Genomic DNA, 18315 nt, shown 5'->3' with positions numbered 1-18315 from the left:
CAGGTACCGGAGCGTGCAGGGGGCGGGGCGGGGGTGGGGGCCGGCCCCCGTCCTGGGCTGGAGTCCTGCGGTGCTCCCGGCCCCCAGGCGCCCGGGTTCCTGGGCGGCGCCAGGTGGCGGGGTGAGGGGGATACTGGCCAGCCCCGCATCCCTACCAGGAGCTGAAGTCCCCGAAGCCACCACGGCCCGGCTGCTTCTTGGGCACGGGCGCGGCGGCGCTGGCTGCCGGCTCCTCCTCGGCCGCCCGTTTCCTGCGAGCAGGAGAACCCGGTGCAAGCGCGCCCCCGCACGGCCGCGGCCCCGCCCCCGCCTCGCCCCGCCTCGCTCACGTGGCAGCCGGGTTGATGTACTTGCCGACCCCCTGGCGGTAGGTCTGGGGACCCTGGCTCCCCGCCTGGGGCTGGGGGGCCTTGGCCGGTGCCTCCGGGGCCGCCTCCAGCTGGGTCTTCTTCCGCTCCTCCGCGATCTGGGGAGAGGCCGCGCTGTAGGGGGGGAGGAGGGCGTGGCCGGGGCCCCCCAGGCGTCGACTCAGCGCCCCCCTCTCACCTGGGCGTCGGCCTCCTCATAGGGGTCCACGAACACAGTGGTGGCTTCGATGCGCACGTCCTCCTGCAGAGCAGAGGGCGGCTGAGCCCGAGCCCCCGAGCCTGGGCGCGGCCCCGCCCCCACCAGGGCCCCGCCTCCCCCGCACGGGCACCTTGGGGCGGTCAGTTTTGGGGTCGCTCTCCACATTCTCCATGGCCGTCAGCGTGTCGAAGCCGCCGACCACCCTGCAGCGGGGGGAGGGGTGCAGTGTGCCTGGGTCCTGCGCAGGGCACCCCCCCCCCCATACCACGAGGTGCCACCAGGTCAGGCTGGGCGGGGCAGGGCAGGGCAGATCCAGCACCCGCCTGGCTGCCAGTGGCGCTCACAGGGCCGGAGCCGCGCCAGTTGCCCCCCCCCCCCCAGCCTTAGCCAGCCTGCCTGCCGGGAGCTGCGGGCAGGGCCCGTCCTCCCCTGCGCCCACAGGTGTGGGGAGCCCCACTCGCCCCAGCAGGAACACCCAGGCACGCCCCCTTACCGTCCAAAGATGGTGTGCTTCTTGTCCAGGTACGCGCAGGAGCGGAAGGTGATGAAGCTGGGGGCGGAAGGAGGGCGCGGGGGCGCCATGAGCTGGGCCGGCGGCTGCCAGCTCCCCCCCCCCCCCCCAACGTCTTTGGTGCTTCCTTCACAAGCTCCACCCGGGAGCCAGAGCTCCCTCCCAGCGCTGGGACCTGCAGCCTGCGGGCTGCCCTGGGGAGGGGGTGCAGGTGGAAAACCAAAGCCCTGCCCAGCACCGCCCAGCACCACCCAGAGCGAAGAGGCAGCGAAGCCAGACCGGAACCCAGAACGAAGGGGTTGAGGAAGGGGTGGGGCACACAGCACCCAGCGGCACGGCACGGCACACGGCTCACTTCAGCCCTGGCCACCAGCACCCTGAGCCGGGAGGAGCGCACAGGACACCATTCACCTCCCTAAACACCTGCACCTCATCAGACCCTGGTCATCGCAGCGGGCGCCCCCATACCACCCCCTGCCTTGCTGTCCCCATACCACCCCCTGCCTTGCTGTCCCGCCTTCAATAATAGTCTTTTCCACCTTAAACAGCGGCCGCCCCCCTTCTGTGAGCCCCGAAGTCCTAGGGCTCGCAGTCAGAAGCATCTCGGGGTGCAGATAAGGCCCCCACCCCCTTGTCCTGCTGCCTCTCCAGTCAGACAAGCCCACAGGTGTGCCCCAGACAGCAGTGCGCCTTCAGAACCCAAAGGGCTGGATGCAAAGAGGAGGGGGTGGTGGAGACCCAGCAGCGGGAGCCCCCCCATCCCCAGGGCCCACACCCGTGAGACGCAACACACCCCGAGCCAGGGCGCCGCCCACACGCAAGGCCGCCATGTAGGTTTCGCGGACGCCAAACCCACAGTGCAGAAGCCTGGCCCCGCCCTCCCCATGGCTCGCTCGCTCTCACTCACTCATGCCTAACACAGCTAAGGAAGCCAGGAAGAGAGCGAGAGCCTAGCAGAGCGAAGAGGAACCGGTGGAGCACGCCGGGGCGGTGAGCACAAGCGTGACAGGCGCGACAGAGTCCTGAAGGCCACGCGGCCAAGAGCCCCCGGAAGCGGCCCGGTGACAACGCCGCCACTGGACGGCCCAACAGCCCACAGCGCGGAGTGTGGCGGGGCGGGCCTGCGGGCAGGCAGCGGTGGGGTAAGCCCCTTTGGTAAGCCGTGAATTTCTAGAAAACCCAACAAACTTCATTAAAAAAAAAAAGCGGTCTGGGGACTTGATCAAATGGCCAATTTATGTCACCGATCATCAGGGCTGGCGCTGTGGCAGCCTGCGATGCTGGAGTCCCAGCTGCTCCCCTTCCCGCTCAGCTCCCACTGATACTAGCGTCTGGGAAAAGCAGCGGAGGAAGGCCCAAGTGCTTGGGCCCCTGCACCCGCACCGGAGACCCGGAGGAAGCACCTGGCTCCTGGCTCTGGCCTGGCCCAGCCCTGACCACTGCAGCCATCTGGGGAGTGAACCAGCAGCCAGAAGAGCTAACTCTTTCCAATCAATCAATCTTAAAAAAACGCGCCAACGACAACGTTCCTACAGAGCTGCAGTACCTAGGGGGGCCGGTGCCCCACGGGAGGGAAACTGCAGCCCCAGAATGCTGACGGCATTGGCAGAGCCACTGCTGGGCACCTGCCGGCCGCCCCCGCCCCCAGCCTCCCTCCTGGCGCTCCCATGTGCGGGTGGCAGCCCCTGGCCACCAGAGCTCCCTCCCTGAGCCGTTTCCCCTAGGGGAGGGAGAGGAGGCCCCGCCCGGCGCACTCACAACTGCGACTTGTTGCTGTTGGGCCCGGAGTTGGCCATGCTGAGGATGCCCCGGCCGGTGTGCGAGAGGTTGGGCCGGAGCTCATCTCTGAACGGCTTCCCCCAGTACGACTCCCCACCTGGAACGGGAAAGGGCCTGCTGAGCAGCGGCCAGGGGCCCGCGCCCCACGGCCGCCCAGATCCCTCCATGGGCAGGCAGCCCCTGGGCGGGGGTGTCCCGGGCCGGGTCAGGGAGGCCATGGTGCACTCCCATTGCCTCAAAACGAGCAGGCTGAGGGGCTGCTCCCCCATCTCCAGGCCCCGAATCCCAAATCCCGGGGCGGTCCAGCCTCCGCCCACCTGCCCCCTTGCGTCTGAGGAGCAGGGAGGGGCCAGCACAGCTGCCTACCTGTGCCCGTGCCGGTGGGGTCGCCCCCTTGGATCTGCAAGAGTGAGAGCGAGAGAGTGAGTCCCGCCCACCGGGACCTGCCAGACAGGTGAGGGATGGGACCCTGAGCTCTCGGTGGGGGTGAGGGGCCTCCCAGGCGACCTCAGCGTGTACCCGGCTGTGCGGGGGTGGGGGGTGGGGGGTGGGGGGTGTCTCCCTGCAGGCCTCCCGGGGAGGGGCCCTCCGGGACGCGAGTGCACACGCACCACGAAGTTCCTGATGGACCTGTGGAAGATGGTGCCGTCGTAGTACTGCTTCTTGCACAGCTTGATGAAGTTCTCGCAGGTTTTGGGGGTCTGCAGAGTCAGCACGAGTCGGCCGTGAGGCGCGCGGCAGCCCCGAGCGCGGCCCCGCGGGGTCGGCCGCGCGCACGCACACGCACCAGGTCGCAGTGCAGCTCCAGGTTGAGGTCGCCCTTGTTGGTGTGCAGCCGCACGTAGCCCTTCTTCTTCACAAACTGGTAGCGCAGCACGTCCTCGTCGATGGCCGCTGGGGGCGAGGCCGGAGCTCCAGGCCCGCCCCCCACGGCCCCGCCCACCACCACCCAAGCCCTGTGGGAGGCGGGAGGATGGGGGCCACAGGCCAGCCCAAGCCAGGGCAGCGGTGGGAAGAGGGCCTACAGGCCAGGCCCACCCCAACACAAAGCTCACTTTCAAAGGGGGCCCCCACTGAGCTGCCAGAGACCCGGACTCACAGTGCCACCGGCTAGGCTGAGGAGGGCCTGGGGGGAGAGGGGGGCTACCTGCTTCATGTGTGGTCTCGGGAACCATGGCGGTGGAGGTGAAGGAGGCGCTGACCTTCCCTGTGGAATAGTGGGCCTGGCGGGAAAACACCTGCTCAGGCCCCGCCCAGCGCCCCTCCTCCAGGGAGGTGTCCTTGAGTGCCCCCCTCAGGCCCAGCTGTGCAGCCCACGTGGCCTCGGCCCTCCCACCAGGGTCACCTCTGGGAGCGAGGACCAGTGGACAAGGCGTGGTGACAGCAGCAAGAGCCAGCAGCCCCGGCCTCAACTGGGCTCCCACTCGTGACCTGGAGGCAGACCCCGGAAGTGCAATGCCGCAGCGCGACCAGCCGGCACCAGTCACGAGCCTGCGTGACCTCTCCAGGGTTTCGGATTTTCTACAGCGGCTGCGCCACCCTGACTCTGGACAGTGCGCCCCGGTCACTGTCGCTCTGCTATCCCACGAGAGGGGCTTCTCCCAGCACTAAGGGCGGAGGGCAGCCGTGTCAGGGTGAGGGGTGGCACTCCCGTTTCCAGATAATTCTAGAAGGGGGACAGCCAGCTCTGGGGCCCGATGGGCTGGGCCATGAACCCCAGCACCGCTGCTGCTGACCAGGGCCCTGGGGGCCACGTCTGCACCTCCCTCCCTGCCCCCCGACCCCACGCACTGGGGCTAGAACATGAGGCGGCCCCTCGGGCCTGGTCCCCTCCCCTGCACGGCACCCCGGCTCCTGTGCATGGACGCTGTACAACCTCGCTTGCGTTCTCAGGGCCCAGCCCGACGACCAGGCACCGGGGGCCACCGCCCTCCTCCGGAGCGCCCACTCACGGCGTTCAGCTTGTCCACTTTCTTCTTCTCGGGGACTCTCATGGTGGCGGCCAGGACCTCGTCCCCTTTGAACTCCTTGTACAGCTCCTGCAGCGTCTCGCGCGTCTCGGCGTTGGTGTTTTTCAAATAGTAACACGGGTCCTGTTTGGCCTTTTCCTCATCTGCGAGCAGACCGTGAGCACATCCTGTGCTATACACACGTGGCTACAGTGCCATGCGCCACTCAGGCCCGCCGCCGGAGGCCGGAGCCAGGCCGTCACGGCGTGTCGCACGACTGCTCCGCCCCATGGAACACCCCAGCTGGCCCACGTAGCACCGGCACGCACCCTCCCAGTGCCCAGTGCTGCTCTCTGTGAGGCCGACTCACTGCTGGCCCCAGGTCCTGCTGGCTCCTTCATGGCCCCTCCCCCAACAACGTGCACGGCCAGACACCCCGGGAGCAGGGGACCCCGGGACAGAGCAGCAGCCCGCAGGAACCCAGGGGACGCATGGCGCAGGGGTGGGAAGTGGCAGGCGCCGGCAGGTGCGGAGGCTCAGCCGCATCCCTGCCACAGTCTTCACAGGAGATTAGGGGCCTCCCTCCGCTCTGGGAGCACCACCCTGCTCGAACCCAAACCCCTCTCCCAGGCCGGCGCCCGCTGGGCCCTACCTGGGTCTACTATCTTTATGTTATTCTTGACGTGGAAGAAGTTGGAGACGTTGAACTTGTCCAGATTGGTGGGGTCCTGCGGCAGAGCGAGAGCACTCAGCAGAGCGAGCCCAGGGCTGGGCGCGGCACCCGGCCACTGGCTGCCCTGAGGCCCGGGAGCTCTAACCAGGAAGGGACACCAGGCGGGGTGGGGACAGCCACAGCGGCTGACCATTCACCACACCGTGTCCCCTCCCTCCGGGACACCCAGCTAAGGAGCGTCGCTCGCTGTGCGGGCAGCCACAGGATGACCCGAGCCTCAGGTCCACCCCATCGGCCCCTGCTTTTCTTTCTCTGGTTTATTCTATTGGAAAGGCAGAGATGGAGAAACAGCACAGGCGGAGAGAGAGCTCCCCTCTGCTGGCTGACTCCCCAGCTGACAGCAGTGCCTGGGCTGGTCAGGCCGAAGCTGGGAGCCAGGAGCTCCATCCGGGTCTCCCATGTGGACCATCACCTGCCACCTCCCAGGGTGCGCCTCTGCAGGAGGCTGGACGGAGTGGGGCCCTGCCCTGGACCAGGAGCTCTGACAAGTGGGGCCCTGCCCTGGACCAGGAGCTCTGACAGGATGTGGGTGTCCCAAGCGGCTTCTGAGTCTGCTGGGCCAAACCCCCACCACCCCAGCTCTTCAGAGCATGTCACTCGGGGCAGGGACACCTGTGCCACATGCCCGGGCACCGTGCACTGCAGCCCCTGCCCAGAGGTGGCGGCTGCCGAGCCAGGGGCCCTGACCCAAGGCAGCGGGAGAGGCAGAGTGAGGAGGCAGCTGAGCCGAGGCCAGTGTGACAGGGGCGGGAGGGGGCGGCTGGGGACACCGAGGGTGACTTCCGGAGACCACGCAGCTGGGCGGGGTGCACCCACCTGCAGGGTGATGATGTCCTGCCGGGAGAAGGGCTCGTCGGTCAGCAGGTCCCGGAAGTTCTTGGCCTTGATGTTCAGCTGCTCCACAGCCTGCAGGGGAGGGAGCTGGCGTCAGGGGCCCGCCCTAGGCTGCCGCACCGTCTGGGGAGGAGCACTGGCCAGAGCCAACGGCAGACCTCGCCGGCTCGGGGCCAGCCCTGCCGTGAAGGGTGGGGCTCCCAGAGAGCGACCAGAACCAGCTGGGGGATGACTTACAGACAGTGAGCCCTCCCCGCAACACAAGGGCCTGGGGCCGGCACAGACCAGCTCAGCCCGTGCCTGCCCTGGCATCACCTCCCTCGGCCGGCCAGGAAGAGCCAGGCCAATCTGTGTGTTTCGGGCAAGAAGTGGCCCCCAGAGCCTGGGGCAATGCTGGCCACCAGCCCGCAAGGGCCCAAGCTTGGGAGGAGAGGCGGCAAAGCCAGGGGCCTTCCTGCAGGTGGGGCTGCCCCCAGCATCAGCAGGGGCAGCACCTGTGTGGAGGCCGCCTGCTCTCCCGACAGCCACTCCAGCCAGAGCTCCTCACCCGCGCCTCTGCACTGCTCCCTCCAGGGGACAGCACCTGGCCTGGCCTGCTCCCCATGCAGCCCTGGGGGCTGGCCCGAGGACAGCCTGGTCTTAGGCGTGGGAGGACCCTCTGGGGTCCCACGGGCCCCAGCCCAGCAGGCAGCATTGCCTGGATTTCAGGTGCGGAGGCCACGGGAGGCACCCCGGTCTCTGGGCTGATACTGAGCGGGTCCAAGCGCCTGGCTCACCACCCCCTCCCAGCCCGCTGCGGCGAGGACGCACCTCGTAGGCGTAGACGTTGCCCGTGGTCCTGACAGCCACGATGTGGGTGTTGTTGGTGAACACGGTAAACAGCACCGGGCAGTGGTACTTCCCTGGGGGATAGGCATACGCCGGGAGGGAGGCCCATCACCGCGCCGGTCCCCGCCATCCCAAGCGACAACTGCCAGGGACCGCCCAGAGCAGGCACCGGGGAGATGGGGGGAGACAGCAGCCGCTCAGCCCCACCAACGCCGCCTGGAAACTCCTATTAATCCTGCAAGACCTGACCTGTGCTGCCCCTTCCCCCAGCCCACCTCTGGTGACCACTGCGCCCGACAGCCCCAGCAGGCCCTCCCCAGGCACACCCTCCGGCCACCCCGTCAGCTCTGCCTGCACACCCGGCCTGGCCCTGCCCGGGCCACTGCAGCCAGCGAGCATCAGTCTCCGCCAAGTCAGTCCCGGGACTCAGGTTAGGAGGTAGGACACAGCCGCAGTGGCCTGGCCTCAGAGGCTGACTTGAAAACTATGGAGGAAGAGTCAGGAGCGCATCCCGGCGATCCGAGCCCTGGCAGCCCCGGGCCCCGTTCTGGGCGTGACAGAGGCGCCCGTGGGCCGCACGTAAGTAGGGAAGGATGCCGGGGCTGGGACCTGCTCCATCTCATCCCTCGGGGCCGAGTGGGCGCGCAGATAGTCAGGCCGAGAACGGAGAGGAGCCAGGGCTGAGAGGGAGACAGGCACTGCTCTTGGAACGCAAAGCAAAGCGGAAGAGAGAAACTGCTTTTCAAAAAAAAAAACAAAGAAGACACAGGGGCCAACTGTCCCCCTCCATCCCCTCGGGGGCTCCTTCCAGGCTCTGCACCTTGACCTCAGCCGTGAACTCCCACTGCACTCCCCACTGAGCAGAGACGTCATCAAGTGCACACCCACCCAGGGCCTCTGCACGGGTGCTGCCCTGTCTGGAACGCTCTTCCCCACGCGGCTCCCTCCCATCAGCTCCCGCTCTAACCTGTCAGCAAGGGTCCGGGCTCCCCCAGCCCGCCCGCTCCTGTCTACGCAGAAGCAGCACCAGACCGTTCTCTGGCTCTCTCCCCGACCAGCACGGAAGCCCCCTCCCTCGGCTGTGCACAGACGGGGCCTCTGTCGCTCTCTGCCCATGCCGGGGCCTCCTGCAGCCTTTGCTGAGTGAGATCACAGCGGGGCAGAGCTCCCTGACCTCCACGACTGACCGTGGTGCCCAGTGCCATGCGGGCAGTGGGGCTGGCACACCTATGCTCCTGGGAGCCCAGTGCCAGTAACGCACCAGGCTGTGGAAAAGGTAGCCCCGGGCACACATGCCCGGTGAGCGCTGATGGCAGCCGGGCCAGGGTCAGGCGAGGCAGCGGCAAGCTGGAGGGTCCCCCACACGGCTGTTTGGAAGCGGGGGGTCCGTGGGGAGAGCAGGGGGCCCCAGAGCAGGGCTGGGCCTGGGCGGGCCGTGATGAAGAAGAGCATGGAAACCCCTTCCGGCCACTCTGGCCTGAGCGGCTTCTGCCTCCAGGAATGAGCAGATGGCAGCCTTGGCCAGGTGCAGCTCACAATGCCCCGGCCAGCTCAGGGGAGAACGAGCGCTCAGTACCCACCATTCTGCTTCCACTCGGAGGGGCCAGCCTTGTGGCATAGCAGGTTAAGCCACCTCCTACAACACCAGCATCTCATACAGGTGCCGGTTCAAGTCCCGGCTGCTCCACTTCCCATCCAGCTCCCTGCTCAAGCTCCTGGGAAGCAGCAGCAGATGGGCCAAGTGCTTGGGCCCCTGCACCCACAGGGGAGACCCGGAAAAAGCTCCTGGCCCCTGCCTGGCCCAGCCCTGGCCATTGTGACCATTTGGAAATTAAACCAGTAGATGGAAGACCTCTCTCTCTCCAACTCTGCTTTTCAAGTAGAATAAAATGAATCTTGGAACTTTTAGGAGTCCTGGGGCATCTTTGGAGAAAGGAGACCCGAGGGCCCACCTTGCCCAGGAAGGAGGCCCGGGGCTCCCAGAACTCAGCGAGGGCAGGGCCGGGGCTGCAGCCCTGGAGCTGGGGGCGGGGAGGGGACACTCACCCTCGCCGGGGGCGGGGAGGGGACACTCACCCTCACTGTTCTTGGCGAAGTTCAGCTTGATCAGGGACCGTCCGTCGAGTTTCTGGAGGACACACAACAGCGAACGATGAGAGACCACGGACGCAACAAGCTGCTGCGGCCCCAGGCATCGGGGGTGGGGACAGCACCCAGGCACGGCCCACTCACGGTGACGCGCAGGCTGCAGGCAGTGGGGTCACAGAGGCACCGCCCCCCAGCATGGCCCACCCACGGGTGCCATGCAGGCCGCAGGGCAGGGCCACGGGGCAGAGGCTGCTTCTACAGCAACTTAGCAACGTTTTTACGGCGAGCACAGACCGCTTCTGGATGAACCACTGACTCTTTTGAAGCTAACGGGGGCATGCCAGTGTTGCCCTTTGCACTCTGATGTAGGAATACTTAGAGAAAGGCAGGAGGACCAACCGGTGGTGTGGTGCCCTCTAGTGACGAAGCGGCAACAACACACCACTGGCAGACGCCCGGCAAACCCCAGCTTACAGCACCACCTGGTGCTGAGACACAGCTGCCCACGGGCTGGGAGAGACACCGCCGCAGACAGGCCAGGCCATGAAGACTAACATTTCCACGTGCACCTAATGTCAGTCACCAACAACTGCCAGGAATTTTGTTTCTAAAGATTTACTTATTTACGTGAAAGGCAGAGTTAGGGAGAAACCAAAAGAGACCCTCTATCTGCCTGTTCACTCGCGAACAGCTGCAACGACTAGGGCTGGGCCAGGCCAAAGCCAGGAGCCAGGAGCTTCCTCCAGGTCTCCGACGCGGGCCCGATCATTAAGAACCTCAGGGAAGGGGCCGGCGCAGTGGCACAGCAAGTTAAACCAGCACCTGCAACACCGGCATCCATATGGGCGGCAGTTCAAGTCCTGGTTGCTCCACTTCCGATCCAACTCTCTGCTATGGCCTGGAAAAACAGTAGAAGATGGCCCAAGTCCTTGGGCCCCTGCACCTGCTTTGGAGACCCGGAGGAAGCTCCTGGCTTCGGACTGGCGCAGCTCTGGCTGTTGCGGCCAAATGGGGAGCAAACCAGCGGATGGAAGCCCTCTCTCCACCACCCCCGCCTCTGCCTCTCTGTAACTCTTTCAAACAAAATAAATAAAGATGCCCTCATCTCACACCAGAGGGCCTGGGTTCGATCCCCAGCTCTGGTTCCAGATTCCAGCTTCCTACCAGTGTAGACCCTAGGAGGCAGCAGTGACAGCTCAGGTGACCGGGTCCCTGCCACCCACTTGGGAAGCTGAATTCAGTTGCCAGATTCTTGCTTAGTTCCAGTCCAGCCATGGGCATAACGGACATCTGGGGAGTAAGCCAGCAGATGTGAACTTTGTGTCTGTCTGTGGTATCTCTTAGTCTTTCAAATAAATAAATAAAAATATTTTGAAATCTAACAAGAGCCTGACTGGTGCTGTGGCGCAGCAGGTAAAACCGCCGGCTGCAGTGCCAGCATCCCATATGGCCGGTGGTTCAAGTCCCAGCTGCTCCACTTCCGATCCAGCTTCCTGCTACTGTGCATGAGAAAGCAGTAGAGGATGGCCCAAGTGCTTGGGTCCCTGCACCCGCGTGGGAAACCCAGATGGAGGTTGTGGCCCTTGGCTTCAGCCTGCCCCAGCCCTGGCCCTTGTAGCCACTTGGGAAATGAACCAGTGGTTGGAAGATCTCTCTCTCTCTCTAACTCTGCCTTTCAAATCAATAAATCCTTTTTTTAAAAGAAAACATTTATTTATTTATTTGAAAAGTAGATTTACAGAGAGGCAGAGGCAGAGGCTTCCGCATCCAACTGCTCTCTGGCAAAGATACCAGGAATATGCCTGGAGAAAGGTCCGTCTTCTCAGGAAAAGGCGCTTGGGAAAACTGAACAAGTCACACGCACCCGTCTTTCACAACGTACAAAAGTCAACGCAAAGCAGCTTGAAGACCCAAATGGAAGAACTGGAACTATTAGAACACAGGGGAGATGCTTTAGGACATCGGGATGGGCAAGGATTTTCTGAACACCCCCAAAAGCCCAGGAAACTAAAACAAAAACGGGATAGGAGACTTCATTGAACTAAAAAGCTTCCGACAGCAAAGGGAGAGACAAGCTACAGCACGGGAGAGAGTATCTGCTGGTTGTACATCGGACAAGTGGCTAATGACCAGAACATAAGGGCCCTGACTCAGCAACAGAGGAACAAATAACCCAGCCTCAAAATGGGCCATGAATCAGAACAGACATTTTTCTAAGGAAAAACACACAAATGGCCCAGGAGAAGACGTTCAGCATCACGAACCATCAGAGGAAGGCCAACCAAACCCACAAGGAGGCATCACCTCCCTCCAGGCAGAGTGGCTCTGACCAAAAAGACGAAAGACAACAAGAGCTGCTGAGGAGGGGGAGGAAACAGTACAGAGGTCCCTCAGAACACGAACGCCAGAACCCCATACGATCGAGCTAAGCCCAAGAGGAATGGAACCCGCTGCGTTCCCACGTTTACGGCAGCATCTTCCAGGACACACACACTGCGGAACAGGAGGAAACCAAGTGTTCGCTAACCGACGAACAGGTACAGAAAACGTCACACACACACACACACACACACGCACTCACAACTGAACTCCGCTCAGCCACGCAGACGGCCCAGGACCACCCGATCACACTCACATGCACTCTAAGAAGCCGATCTCGTGCACGCTGAGCGTGCTGGTTAGCAGAAGCTGGGAGGGGAGTGGAAGGGAATGGAGGGGAGGGGTACGAAAGGCACCAGGACAAAGCGAAGGCCCAAGCAAGGGTCCCCAGCACCGCTCCCCACCCCCCAGCCACCTACCTCTCCAGTGCTGGGGTTGGTCCCGTACTTCTTAAGCCACGGAACTATGTTCCTGGAGGGAAGAGAAAGCCGAGTCACCGGGACCACAAGCTCAGAGCTAGTGCAGCCTGGGCCCAGGCAGGCACGGGGCTGCCTGCACGCACACGCATACCGTGGGGTGGGGGCAGTGCCAAGCCAACGGCGGATCCCACACTCCGCTCACAAGCGTGTCTCAGCCATGGCGCTAACCTCACGGACAAAAAGGACCACGGCAGTTTCCCATTTGCTTCCTATTCCCCAAGATGAAGTTAAAATGACAGAGGCCGGGTTGCGTTAGGCCACGGAAGTGGGCACACAGCACTGGAACCCCCCTCCAACAAGTGGTGGATGGGGCGGGGGGTGGCCGGTCTTATTCCAGGCAGCCACAGGGGCACTGCTGCCATGGCCCCAGGTGCCTGCGTCTCCCCAGGCTGCCGGGACCAGGGGTCTGGTGGCCTCAGTGCTGCCTGGAGCCACAAACCGCGACATCGGCCCAACATCGGCCCTGGCGGGATCAACAGCCTCACCACACGTGTCAGATCAGAATTCAAGAACAACTCACAGCAAGTCAAAGACGACGCCTTCCGGGGTGCAGACCGGGTAGACGAAGGGCTGCAGAGAGAGACTGAGACAGAACGGAGTCACTCTTGGGTCAGCCCTCAGGCAGGCACCATGGCACGGCCCGTGACACCTCCCTCGGGCCTCCCTCCAACAACTCCGGGGCCGCGCTGCATGGCCTGTGCTGGCCACCAGCTCCAGCAGGGACCCTGATGTCCCATACAAACTGGTGAGAACAAGGCAAGGGTCCTGGCTGCCCTCACTCCCCTCTGCGTGGCCTTGCGGAGGCCAGACCAGAACTGCCTCTCTCTGTTCACAGAGCAGGCGGTCCGGCGGGGCTGGCATGATCTCAGGGGCCCTGCCTGCCCCTGGCCATCTTAAGAATCCCCTAGGTTACCTAGGGGTGGGCACACAACCCGGCAAGACCTGAGTCCCTCTGACTCAAGGTGTGGGAGCCAGGGGGCACAGGAGCCCCCCGAGGCCTGGCTACAGCCTTCCCCACAGGCATGGAGAGTGCTCCTGGGGAATCCCGTCGTGCCAGTGCCCCGGCCTTGCATGCGGTTCCTGTCAGAGGCACCCAGAGGGGCCCGCGCAGCAGCTGAGTGGGTTAAGCTGCTGCCTGTGACGCTCACAACCCCATATGGGCGCCAGTTCAAGTCCTGGCTGCTCCACTTCCTATCCAGCTCCCTGCTAATGCACCTGGGAAAGCAGCAGAGGATGGCCCAAAGACTTGGGCCCTTGCACCCACGTAGGAGGCCTGGAAGTTCTTTCTCTCTCTGTAACTCTGCCTTCTCAAATAAACAAATCAATCTTAAGAACCATATCAGTAAGTCATCCAGAGCCTTGGCTGACCTGGCTTCTGCTCTGTCACCTGTGAGTTGAATCAGCAGAGGTCGGTCCCCCACGCTCTGAACAGCCTGGCTACCCGGCCTCCAGGATGCTACCTCCTTTGGACCACCAGGCCACTTCCTGCTTTTTTTTTTTTTTAAGGTTTATTTTATTTATTTGAAAGGCAGAGTTACAGAGCAAAAGGGAGAGATGGAGACAGTGACAGAGAGAGAGAGAGAGAGAGAGAGAGAGAGAGAAGGGGGGAGAGGGGAGGGGGTAGAGAGGGGAAGGGGAGAGGGGAGAGGGGAGAGGGGAGAGGGGGGAGAGGAGGGGAGGGGGGAGAGGGGAGAGGGGGAGAGGGGGGGAGGGGAGAGAGGGGAGAGGGGGAAGGGGGAGAGTGTGGAGCTCCTGGCTCCTGACTTTGGCCTGGCCCAGCCCTGGCTGCTGTGGCCATGTGGAAGATCTCTCTCTCTCTCTCTCTCTCTCTCTCTCTCTCTCTCTCTCTCGTCTATCACTGTCACTGTCTCCATCTCTCCCTTTTGCTCTGTAACTCTGCCTTTCAAATAAATAAAATAAACCTTAAAAAAAAAAAGCAGAGTGAGGCTAAAAGGCAGAGCACAGCAAATACACACAGTAAGCAAACACCGCCCATGGGCTGTCGGTACCACGGGTCCCCCGCCTCGTGCAGGGAAGGTGGAGGCGTGCGGGGGGCCCAGAGAGAACCCCCAAGGCCAGACTCACCTCTGCTGTCAGAGTGCACCGCAAGGGAAAGGCAGACCTTCAAAACCCTTACCTGCAGTGGTCGAAGGGCAAACGGCGGAAATTTGACTGGGGGAGATCTGTTTTGTGGGGAACAGAAGAGGAACACCGGCTGTGCCGAATAGCTCCGCTCCGTGCACCTGCCCACGGGCGCCGCTGTCTTATAGCAACAGGAGCGCTCAAGTACTTAGCAGCGCCACTGCCGTGGGCACCAAACACAGGGAGGGCGTGGACAGGAGGATCGGGAGAGAGAGGCTCAGGCTTCCCAATAGCATGAAAATTACAACAGGGGGCCGGAGCTATGGCGTGGTAGGTTAAGCCGCTGCCTACAGTGCCAGCATCCCATGTGGGCGCCAGTTCAAGTCCTGGCTGCTCCACTTCTGATCCCGCTCTCTGCTGTGGGCTGCGAAAGCACCGGAAGATGGCCCAAGTGCATGGGCCCCAGCCCCAGTGTCGGAGACCCAGATGAAGCTCCTGGCTTTGGATCAGCCATTGTGGCCATTTGGGGAGTGGGTCAGTGGATGGAAGATCTGTCTGTCTCTCCCTCTGTAACTCTGCCTCTCAAATAAATAATTAAATCTTTTTTTTTTTTCTTTTTGACAGGCAGAGTGGACAGTGAGACAGAGAGAGAGAAAGGTCTTCCTTTTCCATTGGTTCACCTCCCAGTAGCCTCTGTGGCCAGCGCGCTGCAGCCGGCGCACCACGCTGATCCGAAGGCAGGAGCCAGATGCTTCTCCTGGTCTCCCATGGGGTGCAGGGCCCAAGCACTTGGGCCATCCTCCACTGCACTCCCGGGCCACAGCAGAGAGCTAGCCTGGAAGAGGGGCAACCGGGACAGCATCCGGCACCCCGACCTCAACTAGAACCCGGTGTGCCAGCACTGCAGGCGGAGGATTAGCCTAGTGAGCCGCGGTGCTGGCCATAATTAGATATTAAAAAAAAAAAAAAAGAGGGCCATCGCTGTAGTGTAGGGGGTAAAGCCGCTGCCTCCAGTGCTGGCATCCCATATCGGTGCCAGTTCAAGACCTGGCTGCTCCACTTTTGATCCAGCTCTCTGCTATGGCCTAGGAAAACAGTAGAAGACGGCCCAAACCCTTGGGCCCTTGCACCCACGTGGGAGACCTGGAGGAAGCTCCTGGCTCCTGGCTTCAGATCAGCCCAGCTCCAGCCGTTGCGGCCAATTGGGGAGTGAACCAGCAGATGGAAGACCTCTGCCTCTCTCTCTGCCTCTCCTTCTCTCTCTGGTAACTCTGACTTTCAAATAAATCAATAAATCTTAAAAAAAAAAAAAAGAAAGAAAGAAAAAAAGTAGAACAGGGTTCTTTTCATCACAGCCTGGAGCACTTTGGTCATTTTAAGCCATATTTAAAGACAAATTGCCACTGGGTTGGGCATCTTCCCTCTTCCGTGAACGGAGTCCTCGGCCCAGCTGTCCTGCACAGAGCATGGGCTGCCTGCATGATGGGGCCTCACACCCTCTGCACACCCTGCCCCCGGGGACAGCGGAGACTCCCGTGCCTTACCTGGCTTCTTGCCACCATAGAAGTGAGTGTACTCAGCACAGGTGATGTACCTGAGGGGGGAGGGGAGGGGGAGAGGGAGGGGGTGGGGAGAGGGAGGGAGAGCGATCACTAGGCTGCCACTGGACAGCCAGGGGTGAACACGGCAGACACGGGGCTGCACAAACCCACAGACAAACACAGACGGCCCTGCCCTGCACTGCTGCTCTGAGGGAAGGGAGGTGAATTCATCCGGGAAGACCTGACACCTGGGAGCGGCCGGCACGGGCAGACCTGGGGGAAGAGCCCCCCAGGCAGACACGGGGCGGGGCCCGCAGCCACAGCAGGTACTGATGCCCAAGGCAGGAAGAACAGACAGATGTCGCTGGGGAGCTGGGGCACCGGCGTGTGGCAGCGGAGGAAGACGGATGGGGAGGGAACTCGCAGGTCTTCCTCAGTGGATGGGAGACCACGGAGGGTTCCGAGCCAGGGCCCTGCCACGCAGGATCTGACATCGGCCGCAAAGCCTCGCCCTGGCTGCCATGTGTAGAGAGACAGCCAGAGCAGCAGCAGAAAATCCACCAGGAATTGACCACTTCTTCCAGGTCTCCCATGCGGGTACAGGGCCCAAGGACTTGGGCCATCCTCCACTGCCTTCCCGGGCCATAGCAGAGAGCTGGATGAAAAGAGGAGCAGCCAGGACTCGAACCAGTGCCCATCTGGGATGCCAGCACTGCAGGTGGCGGCTTTACCCACTACGCCACAGCGCTGGCCCCCAGCACACATTGCTTTCACACCACGGTAAAGTCGGAAAATCCTGTCTGTGGTGGGCGCTGTGGTGCGGTGAGTGAAGCTGCCACCCGCATCCCGTACCAGAGCGCCTGGAATCAGATCCCCGCCCCTCTGCTTCTGACGCAGCTCCCTGCTAAGGCACCTGGGGGGCAGCAGAGGATGGCTCAAGTCACTTGGGGTCCCTACTACCCACGTGGAGTTCCTGGCCCAGCCCTGGCTGTGGGGCACTTGGGGGACTGGACCAGTGCACGGTCATTCCTGTGTCATTCCGCATTTCACATCAATACAAATATCTTTTTAAAAAAAAATTTTTTTTTTTTAATTCTCAGCCTATCACTGAGACAGGAAGGAGAGAAGCAAACTCCAGGGCTGGGTTCTATTTCCGATGATCAGATTGAAATGCGGTCTGCATCAGACCGCCAAAGCGGAGATGCCGGCTGGACAGACTGCTTCGAGACCCCCGCCAGAGACAGTAACCTGTGAGGCCTGGGAGAAACGGGAGGAGGGGGCCCGGCCGACGAACCCGAGAAAAGGGGAGGCCGCTGAAGTCTGCGGGAAAACAACGCACGCGAGGTCGCAGCTACCAAGGGAGGCAGAGGTCAACGCCATGGGCCTGAGCAATGGCCGGATGACCCCAGGCTCGGCGAGGGGGGCTGTGAAAGCCTGGCCCCAGCGGACTCGAGAGGCAGCAGCAGACCGGGGCTGGTCGCTCGGAAAAGGCGAAGGAACGCGACGGCGGCCGGGGCTCGCTCGCTTCCAACCCCGGGGCACCCGAGCCGCGGCTGCCGGGTCCCGGGCGCCCGCAGGGGCTGGGGCAGGGCTGTCACTGCCCGGCCTGGGCAGTGGGCAGGGGGCTTCCGGGCGGAGTCCTGGGGACTCTGCGAGGGGAGCGGAGCGCCGCGAAGCCCCGGCCGAGCGCGCAGCGGGAGCCGCTCCCCCGACGCGGTTCCACGTACATCTTGTCTTTCTGGTGCTGGCGTTTCCCCATGGCGGCGAGCGCGGCGGCGGGGTCTTCGAGCGCGGAAAAGTCACGGCCAGCAACCGCGAGCCCACAGACGCCGCCGAGTCGTCGGGGAGCGACTTCCGGGATCCGCGGCCCGCGCCGGAAGCGGGCGCTTGGCATGCCGGGAACTGTTGGGGGTTCCCTGCCGCCGAGTGCGCATGCTCCAACGGGGTCAGGGCGCGGTGCGGTACCGGAGACCCTGGACTACGGGCGGCCGCGCTAGCTTGAGCCCCCTCTTTCTTGGCGGAGCTGTTCTCTCCTCGCACCGCCCCGTTCAGCTGCCTGCTCGCTCGCATCCCACTCCCAGCGTGCGCTGGGTCCGACAGCCTCCACGCCCCTCGGCAGCCCAGCGACAGGTGGCCATGGGACCGTCGCTTGGTCTCTTCTGTCTCTTCTTGAGCCACTTTGGGCCCAACGCTGGGGCCCCGGGTGACCCCGGCCTGCAGCACTTGCGTCTGAGGTGCCGGCGCTGTGGACTCTCTGATCTCGGATTTAACACGCCTGCGGAGAAAGCACAATTCTCGTCCCGCTCCTCCTCACTCTCTGTCTCCTGAACGGACCGCCAGCCACCGGGCCACCCAGATTTTGTAGCTGAAGGCCTAGGGTTGAGGCAGAACCGGGAGGAGGGGCAGGCCCATCTCAGCTGCTGAGCTTGCTTTTCAGTGTTCCAGCACTGCCCTGGGAGGGGCCAGACCCTCAGTCCCATAGTTTGAGTGAGCTCTCCATGGCCTTACCTGAACTTCATTCCCATACCGACTCCTCTGCCCATGG

General features: G+C 63.2%; 1 protein-coding gene across 1 annotated transcript; it reads right to left on the bottom strand.

Moving 5' to 3' along the window:
- Positions 1-30: 30 nt before the first annotated feature.
- On the bottom strand, positions 31-17626 carry PPIL2 (peptidylprolyl isomerase like 2). The gene is made up of 20 exons (XM_062182629.1): positions 17498-17626; positions 15774-15823; positions 14285-14330; positions 12668-12730; positions 12088-12139; positions 9278-9329; positions 7184-7275; positions 6356-6445; positions 5459-5534; positions 4810-4970; positions 4005-4080; positions 3645-3751; positions 3469-3558; positions 3224-3257; positions 2837-2954; positions 1061-1117; positions 698-770; positions 547-609; positions 330-466; positions 31-251 (listed from the first exon to the last, which is right to left on the bottom strand). Exons 1-20 carry the CDS (start codon positions 17527-17529, stop codon positions 152-154), a joined length of 1569 nt encoding a protein of 522 aa, XP_062038613.1. The 5' UTR covers positions 17530-17626; the 3' UTR covers positions 31-151.
- Positions 17627-18315: the final 689 nt, after the last annotated feature.

The sequence above is a fragment of the Lepus europaeus genome, chromosome 23, assembly GCF_033115175.1.
Source record: "Lepus europaeus isolate LE1 chromosome 23, mLepTim1.pri, whole genome shotgun sequence".
Classification (NCBI taxonomy): domain Eukaryota; kingdom Metazoa; phylum Chordata; class Mammalia; order Lagomorpha; family Leporidae; genus Lepus; species Lepus europaeus.
The sequence above is the reverse complement of the archived record's forward strand: the minus strand, read 5'-3'. Positions and strand labels throughout refer to the sequence as shown.